The sequence below is a fragment of the Argopecten irradians genome, chromosome 6 (assembly GCF_041381155.1).
Source record: "Argopecten irradians isolate NY chromosome 6, Ai_NY, whole genome shotgun sequence".
Classification (NCBI taxonomy): Eukaryota; Metazoa; Mollusca; class Bivalvia; order Pectinida; family Pectinidae; genus Argopecten; species Argopecten irradians.
Window position 1 is genome coordinate 1,140,206 of NC_091139.1, and position 18,269 is coordinate 1,158,474.

An 18,269-nucleotide genomic window follows, 5' to 3' on the forward strand; every position below is an offset into this window, starting at 1 on the left:
TAGGACCGAAACTGCGGGAATCTACGCGATTGTTTATTCTTAAAATACAAAACACGAGTTTTGAAACTGTTTTGAAAATGACAGGGATGTTTGGACAAAGTTCTGATGTTTTCTATTGTTATTTCTATATCATGTGACCGTGATGGTTTTATCTGCGTCTCCTGACACAGAGGCAGGTTATTTATATTACACGGTTAGAATTACTTTTTTGTCCCATATTTAATATTAGAAGTAATTGAACTTGGACTTTCTTACCCCTGGCGTTACTAATGTTTTATTGTAGAAAAGACAGCGATCTCACTCAAAGGATGGCATCAATTCAAAAACAACTAAAAACCACGCTAGTAGTTCGAAATACGAAGCGCAATGACAACTGTCATCAAAAGCAACAATTTTTTTGCAACACCTTATTCATCTTCCAAAAATCTTCCAAATCAAAGTCATCTTGACTGATATAGAAAATGAAACAAATAAAACCTACTTTTTTACAGTTTTTGAATCAGTATTATAGAGAGATGTAACATCACACCCCTATCCCTATTTATCGGCAGTGTATATAAACAATAGCAACAGTAACACGCGTTGCAAAACGGTGCATTCGCCATACACAATGTTATATATTTATATATTAACAACCATAATAGTTTTTATTTTTTTTATCAGAGCAATATAGTCATTCTGAAATAAATAGTTGATACCAACCAAAACAAAAATCGTGGTGTCTTTATTACATACCGACTTTCGGTGGCACCAAAGTGAAAAGACATAGTAATAATAGGTCTCTATATATATTTACTTTTGCTCACAATCATTAGTATAACATATTTCGAAAGTTCTTTGATGAAGGCCATATGAATAGTCCTGTCAGGGTTTCGTGTCATTGTCGTATTTTATTAACTTTATAGAAATTTGAGACACCAACACGAAAATATAATGCTGAACAGCCAAAAAAGTCCTGATTTAAGTATGTACACAATATAAAGTTTATGATTTAATTTATTAGTTGCCAAACAACTGTGTTATATGTCGTTTAAGGAATTGTAAGAATTTGTCCCTACCTTGAGGACCCATAGGGACAGAGAATAACCCGGCTTTAGTCTGAGGGTTAGGAACTGTCATGAAAACTCCTCCGGCTGTAGATATTTCCCTGTCCTACTCTCTAGGTAAGGAAAATGATCCTTTTGTTGCCCTGTAATTTCCCAACCCCAGTGTTGATATCAACAAGTCCGCGATTAAAAAAAAAAAAAAAAAAAAAAACAAACAAGAATAACATCAATAAATCAATTTGGAGATCTCCATTTTGCTTTGTCAAAAACTTTGTTAAATTGTTACACTGTGACAAAACAATACTCTACATCATTTTGTAATATTCACAGTAACCTCGCTTACATTCGGACCATCGAAAATGATATACATACGTTATATAGCATATTTCGCAATCAATGTAAAATGCATCAAGTTTAAATTTAATAAGTTACATGTCTCCGTATTTACCAGACTTACAATATTCAGGTTGGTAAGGCAAGCTAAAAGAATCAGACACAACCCGATTAGATTATTAATCGTGACGTTTCGGATAACCTATTCAATTATCTTCACCAGACGTAAAACGACAAGTTTAGTTTGTGTTTACACTAAGATGGTATGTTAGTACAGATATGGCCATTACTAACGCAGTACAGATAACCTCGGATGTATCCATGAATCCATCAAAAAGATGCACATTACTAGGTCGTTATGTATTTATTCAGATATAACTCGTTTGTTTCCATATATATATGTCTATATTTATATTCTCTATCCGCTGATTCAAGTTTAGTAATGAAATAAACCATGCAATGCCTTGACGCACGGTCATTTTATGCTGGTATCTGAAAATAGAAAAGAAAGATGTACAAGTATGTGTACTGGTTTTTTTTGATATTTTTGTTATTAAGTACAGATGATACAATTACTGTAAGCGTTGTGAAGATAACAATCCATCAGCCGTAACCATGGAGACGTGTCTTAATTAATGTGAACACCCGTGGTCATGGCAAGTATTTGATTATGTTTCTAGTAATACCGATACCTGATTCTGAAAATGATGGAACAATTCAGCTTCGGTCCAGTGTTATTTTCCCCAAATTCTGCTTTAAAGCCTTTTTTTTCAAAACTTATACATACTGCATTGCAACTCGCTGCTACATTAATGTTAGCCGAGTTGATTTCGTGTAGGAGTACAGCTGTTTGCCCTAGTGTGACTTCTGTAGGAGTACAGCCGTTTGCCGAGTTGACTCCTATAGGGGACTACAGCCCGTTTGCTTGCAAAATATCACTACTCGTTGCGCTCACCTGTTGACGACGTTTACCATTTCAGGCATGCTTGAGCAAATGCGTCAGTACTTTTCGGGTTATGAATATACATTGTGTTTGCAAACTTTTGTGAGAATCCGCTACGCTTTCGTTTTGCAAACAGCAATGTCTTTTCATACCGATGAAGCTTAAAAAATAGTGACATCAATGCTTGAAATATATGTGTACGCAACTGATAAGCATATACAAGTTTAGTTAGGAAAAAAATGGATATGACAGTTAATGGTAACTTACAATGGGTGAACAATCAATGAGACAGGTCATTTGTGATTTGCAGTGCATCAGGTATAATTGGTACTTATAATTATAAATAAATATATAAAAGAGAATGTAAAAAAACAACTTTTACAGTTTTATTAGATAAAGAAACTGATTACACAGAACCGCTATCTCGCTACATAGTTTCGCTCCTCGGTATGCCGGTAATTAAATGCTGAGACTGACGAGTATATCTTATGTCATATTATGGATTAGGTTATGCGGAACGTGTAGATAAGACTGGCTGAGTCAATTAAAAAACAAAGAGCTGCACAGAAAAAAACCCCAAAACATGTACCAGTATTCGACCAAAGAATTTCGTCTTTTTATAGAACATTTAAAATACACGATACTTCCTTGTTGATGTGATGCCGAACAAAATGGCGACAGGACATTATAGTTTAAGAGGATGTGTCATTGTTATCATTCTCGCTGTATTGAGGTCCGGTGTATCTGAAAGTAAGTGTGGATATACTACATGATTATTGAATATTTGAGGATTGTTTATCAAGACCTACATGTATAGAAGGGCCTTAGATTATTGTGTTACTCTACACAAACAATTTTTAATAGTTAATAAGGGAAAATTTAAGCTAAGAGAACATTGAAATGCGCATACACCAGAACAGGTGGTGGTGGTGGTGGTGGTGGTGGTGGTGGTGGTGGTGGTGGTATATATACACTCTCTTCATCTATAAGTGTTGAATTCACGCTTTGAATACCATGACCCATATTTATATTTACCAAGCAGTTTTGAAGATAAAAATTCGTATTTGATGAATTTCGCCGATTGCAATGTCACACGTTTCATTTTTTAAATAAATATATAAAATCACACATTTTGTCCCCAAACTTAAAGAATAAATAATACAGTTGATTATGGTTAATTTGTTGATGAATTAAACTTGTGGTCACTGTAAATGTGTGCTACGAGGACTCGTAGCAAATGAAATATATCAGAAATTTATCTAGCTTTTCCTTAATCCCCCGAAAAGGCGTATGTGATAAAGAATGCTCTGTACGAACTTTTGTGTGCATTATGCACATTACACGTCGTGTGTATACATTTTTGTGATATGTCATACTATAAGGTTACATGATACTATTACCTTATGCTATACACGTCTTGTGTTTTTATTCGGGTACATATGATAATAGTGCCTTATGTTATACAAGACTTGTGGCTTTATGAGGTTACATGATACAAGTACCTGATGCTATACGAGACTAACACTTGTGGCTTTACAAGGTTACATGTTATTAGTACTTTATATCATACAAGACTTGTGGCTTTACAAGGTTACATGTTATTAGTACTTTATATCATACAAGACTTGTGGCTTTACAAGGTTATATGCTATTAGTACTTTATATCATACAAGACCTGTGACTTTACAAGATTACATGATACAAGTACTTTATATCATACAAGTCTGTGTCTTTTCAAGGTTAGATGATACTAGTACTTTATATCATACAAGACTTTTGTCTTTTCAGGGTTACATAAAACTAGTACTTTATATCATACAATCCATGTGTTTATATGAGTATGCATGATGCCTTGTACTCTACACATGAGTTGTGTTTACATTAATGGTTTCGGTTTCTAGGCAATTAATGGAAGAAAAAAGAAGGTTGATCTTGTAGTAGACAGGTAAAATCTATTGTTGACTAAGTATATGTCAGGTTGTAATGATATAAATAATTTAATCGTATACGTGTATTGATCTCAATTTATTTACTTCCTAGTAAACAATGACAACGGTAAACTAAACACTATGATATAACATTTTAAAATGACTTTATAAGCCACAGCAGATAAAGCATGTATCGTCTATACTTATTAAGATAACCAGTGCACATTAAGTGTATATACGTGTTCATTTTTTAAATATATTTTCAGATACCATCTATCAATCAACCGTGCAAGGCATTGCATATGTATCTAGTCATTTAACCCGAATAAGCAGATAGAAAATATAAATATAAAATATATGGAAACCAACGAGTTATGGCAGAATAAATACACAGATACCTAAATATGTATATATTTTACTGCTTAGTGATGACCCGGCTACAAAACCACTTCCTGATTACATTCAGTTTGTACGCTATTTGATGATATACTGAATAACAAAATACACTTACAACACCACAAATGATATATTACTAAAGGTACAGCACAAAAACGGATGTATAAGAAATAAACGTTTTGTACTATATTGTACTTGTACACCGACGTCGTTATGACGTTCAGGGATCATAAATATTGACCACAAGGGTATGAAAGTCGTACTGATTACTGACCCTTTTGGTGTTTAAATAAAATAACGAACATCATCATGATTTTCCCTTTTATGTAATGTTATTTGATTTCTTGATTATTTCATAAAAAATACTTTATAATTCATCTAAAATACACGTTTCAGATTATTTCAATTCAGTTCATTTTTTCATTTATGTATGTATGTGTACGCAACTACCAAACAATATAGAATTTCAGCGAGAAACAATGGATATGACACTTGGCACTACATGTAATTACAATATCTATGTGAATAACCATGTCATTGTGATTTGTAGTGCATCAGGTAATGATTGTACATGTATATTATAAAGTGACTTTTATCCAAAACATAGTACTTATAGTAATAAGTATATATAAAAGAGGAAGTATATGAAAATTTTTAGTAAGTAAAAGGTCTGATGTCTTGCTACATTGTTTCGTTCCTAGTCTGTAAATGTATTAAAATCCTGGTCACGATCAAACAATTTAACCTAATTGCTTCACTTATAAACCTTACCCGCTTATATATGTTTCATTTATTTATCATATTTCGTAGACGATGTATACATAATAGGTTTTTTTAGTATAACATGATATGGTCCTGACCGTCTGATCTCATTTAATCGTAAGGATTTATCTAAACACAGGTGTATAATGAGAATACATACGTTGAGTGTAAATACAATATAATTTGTTATAATACACAGACAATGAAATCAATGTTAAATGTAGACTGGCGAGTATATATTATGTCACATTATGAACTGTTTTATGTGGAACGTGTAGATAAGACCCGCGAAGAAAAAATATGCAAACGTATTCGACCATAGAATTTCGTCTTTTTATGGAACATTTAAAATATACTTCCTTGTTGATGTAAATCTGACAAAATGGCGACAAGACATAATAATCTAAGAGGTTGTGTCATTGTTATCATTCTCGCTGTATTGAGGTCCAGTGTATCTGAAAGTAAGTATGAATACACTATATGATTATTGAATATTTGAGGATTGTTTATAAAGACCTATAGAAGGGCCTTAGATTATAGTATGACTTGACACAAACAATTGTTTTATATTTAATAAGGGACAATTTAAGCTAAGAGAACATTGAAATACACATACACCAGAACAGGTGGTGGTGGTGGTGGTATATATACTCTCTTCATGTATAAGTGTTGAATTCACCTTTTGAATACCATGACCCATTAGCACATATTTATATTTACCAAGCAGTTTTGGAGATAAAACATGGTATTTGATGAATTTCGCCGATTGCAATGTCACACGTTTTATTTTATTAGCTAAATATACAAAATCACACAATTTGTCCCCGTGCTTGATTAGGAATCAATAATACAGTTGTTTGTGGCTGATTTGTCGGTGGATGAAACTTGTCACTTTTAATGTGTGCTACGAGGCTCGTAGCTAATGAAATATATATCAAAAATATCTCTAGCTCGTCCTTAACACTCCGAAATGGCGTGTGGGTTAAAGTATGCTTTGTACGACTTTTTTGTACATTATGCACATTACACGTCTTGTGTTTACATTTTTCTGATATGTCATACTATAATGTTACATGATACATATTACGTTATGCTATACGAGTCTTGTGTTTATATTCGGATACATGATAATAGTGCCTTATGTTATACAAGACTTGTGGCGTTATGAGGCTACATGATACTGACACGAGACTAAGACTTGTGGCTTTACAAGGTTATTATGCTATTAGTACTTTTATATTACATTATACAAGACTTGTTGCTTCACATTGGTTACATGACACTAGTACTTTATATCATACAAGACTTGTATTTATATTTTTGTACATTAAGCGTTAATACTCTACACATGAGTTGTGTTAACATTAATGATTTCGGTTTCTAGGCAATTTATGGACGAAATAAAAAGGTTGACTTTGTAGAAGACCGGTATATACTTATTCACTAAAGAATATGTCAGGTTGTAACGATATCGATGATTTAGTCATATACGCATATTTATCTAAATTTAATTGACTTCCTAGTTAACAATGACGGTAAAATCAATGCCATGATGTAACAACTTTAAAATGACTGTATAAACCTTGATATATAAAGCATACATTCGTATGCAGGTAGCCATGTTAGCGTGGAAGTATAGGATATTGTGTTCCAAACACATACATATCTGAATGTTTATCATTGGCATGATTCCTACATCCAAATAAATATAAGACATGATTGATAACTATAGTCCAAGAAATAAACCATTTTATCACATCACACATTTTAAATTCATATCTTTGTTTGGTTGTTGAAATACCGTTTCTGTTTCTTCTATAGCCCATAAATCTATGTATGCCAGAGGCAATGTATCCTTGCTTGCGTGTAAGAAGACAAAATGAACGATGTTTATTCCGTCACTTTCAGTAATTTCTTACTGTTTTAGACATTCAGTTTGAAAATCTCTTGGTTAAACCAGGTCTGGTGTACACTAAATAGCATATATTTGTATTAGAGCAAAGCAGTAGATTAAAACTAATGTTCTGTTGATCCGAAACAATAGGTGAACGTCAGAAGCATATTTATTTGTATTTTATACATTAACAAATATATGTAGTCTAAAGATAATAAACCTGCCTCCAAATCTTAACCACATACATGCATGTCCAACTATGCAGCTTATAATATTAAGTATTATTAGGTGTCTGAGGTATGAGTGTTGTGGGTGGATGGATATGCAAGTGTTTGTGTATATGTGTTGGTTTTATGTATACTAAGTAAAATTTTGAAAATTAAAATTTAAATCGGAAATGATAATAATAAAATCCATGTATATAGAATAAGAGTATTGTATGGAGAAGGCGCTACACTGATAAGAAACACGAGTGTGCTATTGATGACTCATCTATTTATATACATAGTATATATCTTAATTCAATGCAAATGTAATATTTCCATAATGCAAACATTATTTTGTATTTGACCAGGTAATGTTGCCAATTTGACAACTGCTATACAGAGCAGCAATCACGACAAAACTCGTTGGCTGGCATCGGCGGCTGTGGATGGCTGCGTACAAACATCAATTACATCTGGTTGTTGTGCACATACGAAGGCTTCATCCTTTAAAACAGCATGGTGGCAAGTGAATCTTGGAGGGTTTATCACCATTAATTCTATCAAAATATACTATCGAGGTAATGTAAACACTGATTTGTTCAAAGACATTATTAATATTTCAATAGATATTGTCCTTTTTAAATCATATATAGATATACATGTATATAATAATGGGAAAACTCATCAATATAAGATTGATTGCGAACATTGCCCACCTTCAATATATATCGACATTGCTGACTAAAACAAGAATGTTGTGCCGATTTAGCATATGGTAAGTAAATATAATATTGATATATGTAAGTCTTATACACATAATGTGCATGAGCCAATTGTTTATATTTCTATTTCGTTACGATTTCAATTTCAAATTTTGGGCCCTTTGCTCACAATGGGAATAAAACGTTACAGAAATAACAGAACTAAGACGACAATGTTGCCACTGCGCAGGTTAAATGAAGCTTTCGTATCTGCTCATTCATCACTTATTTTGAAGAACGTCATTTCACACAACAGTGAACAACAATTGTTAAGGAAGAACCATCTTAATAAACGTTTAGGAGGGATTCCATCTTATGCTGAATACCGCACTTGAAATTGATCACAAAATTCATCTTGATTATCTTTTCTGTCAGAAACAAACCTAAAAGAATTTCAAATAATCTTGATTATTGAAACTTGCACCTGTGCCTAATTAGCAGAAACTATCTAAATTTCATTCCATTTCTTTTCTTCTTTTCTATTAAATATTGCACCTCCATTGTAATTTTGATATCACCAAAAAGTATGTGAATGTAAATGCATATTATAGAATATTGATGTACCAAGCATGCATTCTTTACATAAAAATATAGAAACGAGTAAATGAATGCTTACGGCATTTCATTTTCATTCCAGATAATTCGCAAAAAAGATTTGCCGGGTACCAACTGTATGTGTCCAATACCACCACTACACCACCAGATGGCGTCCTCTGTTATAAGGACACGAGTAGTACTGAGGCAGATGTACAGTTGATAGTAACACACCAGTGTCCGTCTGTAGGTCAGTATGTGACTGTATACAACTCTAGAAACACCTCACCGCGGTACGATGGTACGACAATAACGCTGTTCTGGAATTGTGTGAGGTACAGGTGTGGGGTAAGTTCGATAATTCATAATGGTTTAATTTCATTTTATTTTACGTTTATATCAGTGTATGTATGAGGATATGTATATAGGAATGTGTGTTTGTAAATGTACATTTAGATGTACTATTGTTAAATGCAAGGTGAAATCGATTGCGCAATAATTCCTACATATAACCATGTTAATATTTTAACTCCTTAAAGGGTGTCGATATGGAACTTTTGGTGGCGGTAACTGTGACAGTGTGTGTCCCGGGGACTGTTATGGTGGCAACTGTAACGCGACGACAGGAGCTTGTTTCTGTAAGTTATCATAATATTGAATGTAGCCAACGCTTACTCCAATGTTTTAATTGCATTTTTCTCCAACATTAGGAATATAACATTTTTTAAAATTTTTTACCCAAATCAAATATCGAACGGATTGAACCACAAATTATGATCACTGATCGTTATGTTCTGAATTTAATCAATATTGCTTGATATAAAGGCCATTATTTAGTCTTAAGAAAACAATTTCTAAAATAATTAAAAAACACACAAAAAAAGTATTTTGCAGATTTGGAATTAATTGTTTTTCACTGATATGACTTGCAACTAATCATAAGAAATAAACGAATAAGCAGTAACTTATTTGGTTACTTCAATCCCTTATTTACTTCTTCTGCAATAACAGTCGTCTTAAATCGTTTGATATAACTTAAAAATAATTAAACCAAACCAACCAAATACAATGTATCTTATTGTTTCTTTGCAGATTGTTTTACCGGAAGTTATGGTGACTTCTGTAATAAAACTTGTTCTCTATCTTGCAAAAAATAGCACATGCGAGAAGGACAGTGGAAACTGTTATGGTAGGTATCATCTAAAAAAATATTCATCGAAAAAACTCATTTCTTAAACAGATCTGAAGAACTACGTGGTATCAGCTTTCGTGTAACCATCAATAATCTGCATTTTTAAAAAAATATTGTTCTCATATTTACTAAAACTTCATTATAAGGCACTTCGCTTGAGATAAAAATCAATTTATATATGGTTGTCAGATTATTCAATCGATGCATTATTCGTTTTGCAATCCAGTTTCTATCAAATGTAATTTCAATAGACTCTGATAAAATATACAATGTCAAAAATGTATCTTTGTTATTTCAACATGATTGAAATCATGGTTTCGGATGTTGACCAACCAGTTCTGTTATTTATTTATATACCTGCTACGGAATACCAAAGTGAACCACACATCTTCAGATCGTTACAATCAGAATGGTCTTTTTATCATGATTCATTTTACATGGCATATATATACTTTTAAATTGTTTATAAGTTTATTAGTGTTATTTGAGGTTTCGTCTTAAAAAGGAAAACAATTAGAATGCACTTTTACATACATAATCTGCTTCCAAAAGAGCGTTGTCTAATCCATAATGAGTTTTGAACATATATTTGTTCATTTTACAGATTGTATCGCTCAGAAACATGGCGTTCAGTGTGAAACATGACTGTTCGGTAGATTGTAAAGATAGCTTGTGTGACAAAAGACAGCGGGCATTGTTACGGTATGAATTGAGACACGTGATTAAACTAAGATTTAAGTGTCATCTTTTTTAATCGAGCACTTTTAGAGTAAAAAGTAGAAGATTACTTCCGTTTTACTTTCAATGTTTTCTATATATAAAAGTACATTCAATTAAATGCACGTAAAATCACCTGCTGATCCCTGGCTATTTACCAAGTTGAGATAGGGAACATCGTAAAAACTTCACTTTACTCTTTTTTCAGACATTTGTTTAAGTTAAAAATGTATTGAGCAAATTCAATTGCAGTGATTACAATGTTGTTACATAGTATTTCTATTGCTGTCAAAAAAGGTTTGTAACATCGTATAATAGATGCTGCTTATAATGACACTATTGGTCCTAAGATGTTCTCTATAACCGTGATTTACTGTATGCATGTAGATAGCACGTTCAAGACTACCTTCTTTTCACTTTTTAATTGATACGTTTGCAACATATTTTTTTTTACTAAACTATATTAAGGATATATTCTTCTGAGGTTTTAATCCCGTTGTAGTCGCGTTTCCTCAAAGTTATGAGATTTTCAAATACAATTTATCAATAAGTGTAGCAAGTTAACAGTTGCAAATTTTGTCAAAACATTAAATTTCTATTTAAGTATATATTTTTATTTTAAGAAATGGCCTATTTGGCGGTCATTTTGAAATTGTGTGTTTTTTACCTTTGAATAGAGCCGTAGAGTCACAGTTTTACCATTTTTTGCTGAACTTGTTTTTACCTAAATCATCAGTGCGCCAGCATGTTTAGATTAATCGAGCTTATTTTCGCTTTAAATCTTTACTTGGTTCGTGGAAATTAGAATGTTGAGAATTAATGTGTGACATGATACACTTTTGTCATTTTCTTATTACATTCAATGGTGATTTGAACACTTTTATTTTTTACTCTAAAATACTGAAAAATAACAAATATTCAAAAATAAGCCCACGGACCCCCCATTGTTTTGCCTGATTTTAGAAAAAAGCAACCCTTTCCCTCTTGATATGCAAAATATTAACAAAAAACAATACCAGAACTTTAAAAGGGTTACATTTGGCAAAAATGACTGAAAACGGTGTATTTTGTATCTCAAAATTAAGGGGTAGGGGTTGCATATGTTGTTATTCTGAGAAAAAGTATTAGTCTTAATAATCATAACTAATATATTTGTAAAGAACACTACTGGAAAATAAATACTACAAGCATCCATACATATCAAATACCTCTTTAGAAAATTTTGTCTTTAATCTCTTGTTTATATGGTCACAATTCCCCCAAATATCCAATATTTCGTCAACTAGGGTACCGGTGAGTAAACAATAGCAATACAAGACAATCTTGGATTCCCAGAGGAGTACATCCTTAACTTTTAATCTGATAGATTTTTCATTTCGATATCTCGTCAGTAGTCTTTACCTGCTTTACGAGTTTAGAATACTTAATATCCACTAAACTTAATTTTGTTCAAGAGTAAAATAGTAATGTTTCTGTTTAGTTTTCGGTCTGTTTTACGTGATCAATATTGACAATTTTTTTGTTATTCAGAATGTGTTACTGGGAGGTATGGTGCTACATGTGAGTTGATCTGTGGTGACGGTTGTAAAGATGAATGTGACAAGGTAACAGGGAACTGTATAGGTGTGAGTACCAATGATATATCACTGTACACGCTGGTAACTCGGAGCTGATTAGTATATGTAAGAAAAGTACCATGTAACCTTTTTAGTTCTCGGTCGGTATTTATATATTAGCTCACTTGCGGTTCTCATAACATTAATTGATAACAACTATAGTGTATGGTATCCAATTAGTATTAGAAAGTGTTGACGTAAACATGTTTTGATTTGCAACCATGCAGTAAACTAAGTATGTACATTGTATATAAAACATAATGTTGCAAATATTTTTAATAGGCATACGCGTATAGTGAAGTACAAGGAAACACACAGCACATAATATTATGTTTTTATATTTCATTTTATAGATTTTTTTAAACTTTTTACTTGTTGATCTCCTATTCATTTTAAAGATTGTGTTCCGCAGAAGTACGGCATTAAATGTGAACAAAAACTGTTCTGTCAGTTGTCGAGGCATGCTTTGTGAGAAGGAAAAAGGGAACTGTCACAGTAAGTAATAATCATATTTGCTTTTCCAATTAAAGTAAACGTGGGCAATCCCCATTATAAGTGTACGTTTATAAAATGGCATTGTTTAGATCAATAACGTTTTAAATACTTTTGTGAATATTCATTAGTTGGGCACTGCAACGGATACTTATTTTATGTTAATGATGTTTCAATTTGTTACCAAATAATTTATCAATCCTCATTGGAATATATCCCACATAGTGTATTAATCTTTATTTCTTGCACACGTCATTATTATTAGGAATCTTATATTTTATGTTTTTTTTTTTTTTTTTTTTTTTTTTGTTTTTTTTGTTTAGGGTTGACCCTGATCTGTACCTGCAGGGCTCGTTTTCATCTGCTGTATACTTCCTCCTTAAAGATTGGGTAAATTCCATAACAAAACGGGGCGAGATTGTAATCAATATTATAAGCCGTCCTTAAACAAGGTCACATTAGGATGACTTAAGAAGCTACCTTAGCATTTATTTGTCAGTCCGGTATATACATTGCTTTACAGACTGTGGTTCCCTCAGAAAGCCGGCGCTAAATTGTGAACATAACTGTTCCGCAATTGTAAAGGCAAGCTTTGTGTGAAGGAAAACGCAACCTGCAACGGTAAGCAAATTATCATTCATCTTTATTTTCGGACATTTACTTATTTTGTCTGTCAATATTAGTATATATTTTTTGTTTCCTCAGTAAATTAAAGATTCTTGTTGAATAAATATTGCTAATATGCTTACACGTTATTTGTGCTTATCGTAATCTGAAATAGGTTTTCCAACTAGTGATTATTTTATCATGTTTATCAAACTCGAGTTTACTTAGTTAATTTTCAAATTTTAAAAATAACACGAACTTTAGCGAGAAAAAACAACAATGTTTTTAGTTTTAAATTTCATAAGGCATAAATTTATTTAATAATTTGAAATCGTGGTTATGTGTGATTATTTTCTTCATTGAATTGTGTCCCTTTAATTTCGTAACAAAAATGTCAAAAAAAAACAATCGTTTAATTTGAATAATGCTCCATGATAAAATATTTCCCCAGAATGTGTTGCTGGAAAGTTTGGTGATACATGTGAACAAGATTGCCCAGAAAACTGTAAGGACATGTTGTGTGAGAAAGTATCTGGGAACTGTATTGGTGAGTTTTTTAGGAAAACTGATACTTTTTAAAATAACCGTGTATCCATATATTTTTCTGGATTTGTTTAGGGATTCTTCATATATGCATAATATATTCCTTTTGTCCATAACTTGCACGTCAAGTCATATTAAATGGTCATGAAATAAACATCGCCTGAAGACTCTTGTAAAATGACTGATTTCGAATTCGTTTAATAAATTTCATTTTACCGAGGCACTCATGCAAGCTTCTATTTGGTTTGATCAATTATATAACGCAAGCGTAGACGGTTGGTATATCAAGTAATTTCACAGCGATTATGAAAATAATATCTAGATTGCATTCCTCAAAATTACGGCGTTAAATGTGAAGAAAACTGCTCTTCCAATTGTAAAGGTAAGATGTGTGAGAATGATTTCAGAAATTCTAACGGCTATCAAACCTTGTAAATCTGTTTTTTAAGGTCTGTTTTTGTTATTTCACGAACAATACTTTTTGTAGATGTTTTAAGTTATCGTTGAATAATAATGCAAATATGCTTACAACCATAATATTTATTTATATATTAATCTGAGTTTTACAGGGTTTACCAGTCTAGCTCATTTAAAATACTTACTACAGACTCTTCAGTTACAAGAAATATGTTAATATGTAACTTCCTGATAATCATTAAATTGAATATGACCACGAGACCAGTGATTGCTTTCAGAACGTTTCTCATCCCCTGGTACCAAACTCTTCAATTTTAAGAGGTCCTCCGTTCTATCGTGATCACATATATCTTATATTTCGACTTGTAGCACTTGTGAAAGGCATTTTTTCAGCGTTTGTTCCTCGAACCTAAGTTATGGATAAAGTGATAATATCATTAGAACACCAAATCTTATTGGAAATATGTACTGCTATAACTTCCTTATTTCCAAATGTAATAACAAAAATTGAGGTACATTATGAAACAAAGACCATATAATATATACAACTTTCAAAACATTACTGAAGTTCACGATTAAAATTCCTAATAATAACGTGGCATTCAGCTTTTTTTCCATTATTATTATGCATAAGGAATGTAAAACAATATATTTTTGTAGTATTTTTTTACGTTTCATTTTTTTTATTGATTTTCATAACATACACAGTACAATATTACATTGGACAAAACTAAACCTTACACTACAATAGAGTGACTAGACATTACAATAATTGCCTGTGTATCACAACTGAGTATATTGATATATAATGAATTTAACATACATGTTTAGAAGAGGGACAAGCAATATACATACAACATGTGCAACACAAGACCAATATGCATCTAGGTTATAATATGTATATCACAAAAACTGTCAAGCGATTTAAGATTGGTCTTCCTTTCCAAATAAGGAATGTCATCCATCCCATCGTGTAAGGAACTTAGTATATTCACTTTTTCATTTATATAGAAACTTTTCAATCCCATAGTATAGGCTTATGTAAGTTTAAGAACTTTAAAAAACAGAGCTTGTATTGGTTCTACAATGATATACATATTGTTTAAAAGTAGTAGCATCATCTTAATCATATTGTTTCGACGACCATGTAAGCCAAGTAGTATTCTTGTAATAATTTGTGGTTATATGTGATGCGTGGCTTCACTGAACTATGTCCCTTCAATGTTGTAGTATTAATACCAGGAAAATGTTTCATATACAAATAATCAATGATTAAATATTTCCCCAGAATGTCTTGCTGGAAAGTTTGGTGATCTATGTGATCAAGATTGCCCAGACAACTGTAAGGACATGTTGTGTGAGAAAATATCTGGAAACTGTGCTGGTAGGCTTTTCTAGGAAAACTACTACTTTCTAAATTGAATTACTACTTTCATTTTTAAATTAGTAAAAATCATGTTGTTTTAAAGCTTATTTCTTCATCCTCATTAATTTTTTTAGGAATTATTGTAATTACAAAAGTTGCACGACACGTTCAGTCATACCATACTGTCATCTAGTAGATATCGCTATCATCCAGTCACTTGTAAAAGATCCCCTGCTTATAATACATGCAAGTCCATAATGAGGAAAGCAATCTCATAACACAAAGTTAATGTATATGAAGTACAAGGGTGTTAAAGATGGCAGGACATATCAAATATTTAATTTGGCAAAAGCTTTTTAGCACTCATTGATGTATTGAAAATAATTTCAGATTGTATTCCCCAAAAGTATGGTGTTAAATGTGAACAAAACTGTTCTACCAGTTGCGAAGGCAAGCTTTGTGAGAAGGAAACCGGAAAATGCACCGGTAAGCAAAAACATTTTATTAGACCTGTTTTAATGAATAGTGCAAAATGCTAACATCTCATTTGTTTAACATAATATGAAATCTAGTGGGATTTTCAGAGTGGGTTATTTGAACAAATCAAAACTCTAAAAGGTTTAATATCATATTAATTCGATGAGCACAACACTATTTTTTTATAAGATTGTCATTTTAAAATATCGCAGGTCGCCCTTTAGCATGATTTTGTGGGATATAGATATCGTTTAAAGTGGTTAGGTAAGCAATCTTTCATTATTATATATTTCATTTTATTGATTCACTACAGAATGTGCCATGGGATTATATGGTCAAAACTGTACGATGGCATGTAGCGCCAACTGTACCGAATGTTATCGAAGCACTGGGGAATGCAAGAGTAAGTACAATGCAAACTATCCAATAAATTTTCAATAATATTATAAAAAAGTAACCATTATATATACTTACATGTATGTAATTTTAGCGAGATTGGACTTGACTGAGCATCGGGTATCACGTAACGTAATTAAATCGGAAGAGCATCGGAGGTCCCGGTTTCATTACATGGTCTAGTGGCCGCTACATTATCAAATCTGGATGATCGGGTGGTGTAGTGGTTAATCCTCTCGCCTTTTACTTAGCCGGCCAGGGTTTGATCCACGACACGGACGACAAACTCACAGGTAACACAGTTATAAATAGTAACTAGTACAGACTCACAGGTAACACAGTTATAAATAGTAACTAGTACAGACTCACAGGTAACACCGGCCCTATCTGGGGGACAGATACACCTGTGATCTCCCACCACCCATAAATATATTTATCCCACATATAGGTATTACAGGTAACATAGTAATAGGTTAAATAGTAACTCACAGGTACAGGAATAGTGTCACAGCTAGTAACACTGACACTATCTGGGGGATAGATACACCTGAGATCTCCCACTAAATAGGTACCCATATCTATATTACAGGTAACACAGTTATAAAAAGTAACTAGTACAGACTCACAGGTAACACCGGCCCTATCTGGGGGACAGATACATCTGTGATCTCCCAAATAATAGGTACCCACACGGTAACCATTTATTACTGACTCCACAGGTAACACAGATTTAAATAGTAACTAGTACAGACTCACAGGTAACACTGACCCTATCTGGGGGACAGATACACCTGTGATCTCCCACATAATATGTACCCACATCTATATTACAGGTAACAGTTATAAATAGTAACTAGTACAGACTCACAGGTAACACAGTTATAAAAAGTAACTAGTACAGACTCACAGGTAACACTGGCCCTATCTGGGGGACAGATACACCTGTGATCTCCCACATAATAGGTACCCACATCTATATTACAGGTAACACAGATACATGTATAAATAGTAACTAGTACAGACTCACAGGTAACACTGACCCTATTTGGGGGACAGATACACCTGGTGATCTCCCATATAATAGGTACCCACATCTATATTTAAAGGTAACACAGTTATAAATAGTAACTAGTACATGACTCACAGGTAACACAGTTATAAATAGTAACTAGTACAAGACTCACAGGTAACACTGACCCTATCTGGGACAGGGATCCACCACATAAAGATACACCTGTGATATAAATATATAGTAACCCAGTAGCATGACTAAATAGGTAACAATGACCCACATCTATCTACTTACAGGTAACACAGTTATAAATAGTAAATAGTACAGACTAACAGGTAACACAGTTATAAAATAGTACTAGTACATGACTCACAGGTAACACTGACCCTATCTGGGGGACTGATACAACCTGTGATCTCCCACCAATTAGGTACCCATATATATTAGGTAACCACAGTTAATCTAGTATTACACAGGTAACACAGTTATAAATAGTAACCATGTACAGACTCACAGGTAAACACTGTTCCTATACTGGGGGATAGATACACCTGTGATCTCCCACTAAATAGGTACCCACATCTAATACTTACAGGTAACACAGTTATAAAATAGTAACTAGTACAGAAACA

General features: G+C 32.7%; 2 protein-coding genes across 3 annotated transcripts; both read left to right on the plus strand.

Moving 5' to 3' along the window:
• The first annotated feature begins 2,926 nt into the window (after positions 1-2,926).
• LOC138324675 (uncharacterized) lies at positions 2,927-12,823 on the plus strand. Of its 2 annotated transcripts, none has more exons than XM_069269718.1 (8): positions 2,927-3,072; positions 7,877-8,086; positions 8,907-9,151; positions 9,343-9,441; positions 9,896-9,992; positions 10,600-10,697; positions 12,243-12,335; positions 12,727-12,823. In XM_069269718.1, exons 1-6 carry the CDS (start codon positions 2,982-2,984, stop codon positions 10,638-10,640), a joined length of 783 nt encoding a protein of 260 aa, XP_069125819.1. In that variant the 5' UTR covers positions 2,927-2,981; the 3' UTR covers positions 10,641-10,697; positions 12,243-12,335; positions 12,727-12,823. The 2 variants fall into 2 exon arrangements, with proteins under 2 accessions (XP_069125819.1, XP_069125820.1); XM_069269719.1 differs by lacking the exon at positions 2,927-3,072 and adding an exon at positions 5,755-5,869.
• A 541-nt stretch (positions 12,824-13,364) lies between these two features.
• LOC138324676 (scavenger receptor class F member 1-like) lies at positions 13,365-16,905 on the plus strand. Its single transcript, XM_069269720.1, has 5 exons — positions 13,365-13,441; positions 13,878-13,973; positions 15,675-15,770; positions 16,143-16,238; positions 16,543-16,905. Exons 2-5 carry the CDS (start codon positions 13,940-13,942, stop codon positions 16,668-16,670), a joined length of 354 nt encoding a protein of 117 aa, XP_069125821.1. The 5' UTR covers positions 13,365-13,441; positions 13,878-13,939; the 3' UTR covers positions 16,671-16,905.
• The last annotated feature ends 1,364 nt before the right edge of the window (positions 16,906-18,269 follow it).

Excerpts from the sequence above, each read along its gene's own strand:
- LOC138324676 (XM_069269720.1), top strand. The coding sequence starts at position 13,940 with ATGTTGTGTGAGAAAGTATCTGGGAACTGTATTG. Across the intron at positions 13,974-15,674 it reads AGTATCTGGGAACTGTATTG|AATGTCTTGCTGGAAAGTTT; the intron begins GTGAGTTTTTTA and ends ATATTTCCCCAG. Across the intron at positions 15,771-16,142 it reads AATATCTGGAAACTGTGCTG|ATTGTATTCCCCAAAAGTAT; the intron begins GTAGGCTTTTCT and ends AAATAATTTCAG.
- LOC138324675 (XM_069269718.1), top strand. The coding sequence starts at position 2,982 with ATGCCGAACAAAATGGCGACAGGACATTATAGTTTAAGAGGATGTGTC. Across the intron at positions 9,152-9,342 it reads GTGTGAGGTACAGGTGTGGG|GGTGTCGATATGGAACTTTT; the intron begins GTAAGTTCGATA and ends AACTCCTTAAAG. Across the intron at positions 9,442-9,895 it reads GACGACAGGAGCTTGTTTCT|ATTGTTTTACCGGAAGTTAT; the intron begins GTAAGTTATCAT and ends GTTTCTTTGCAG.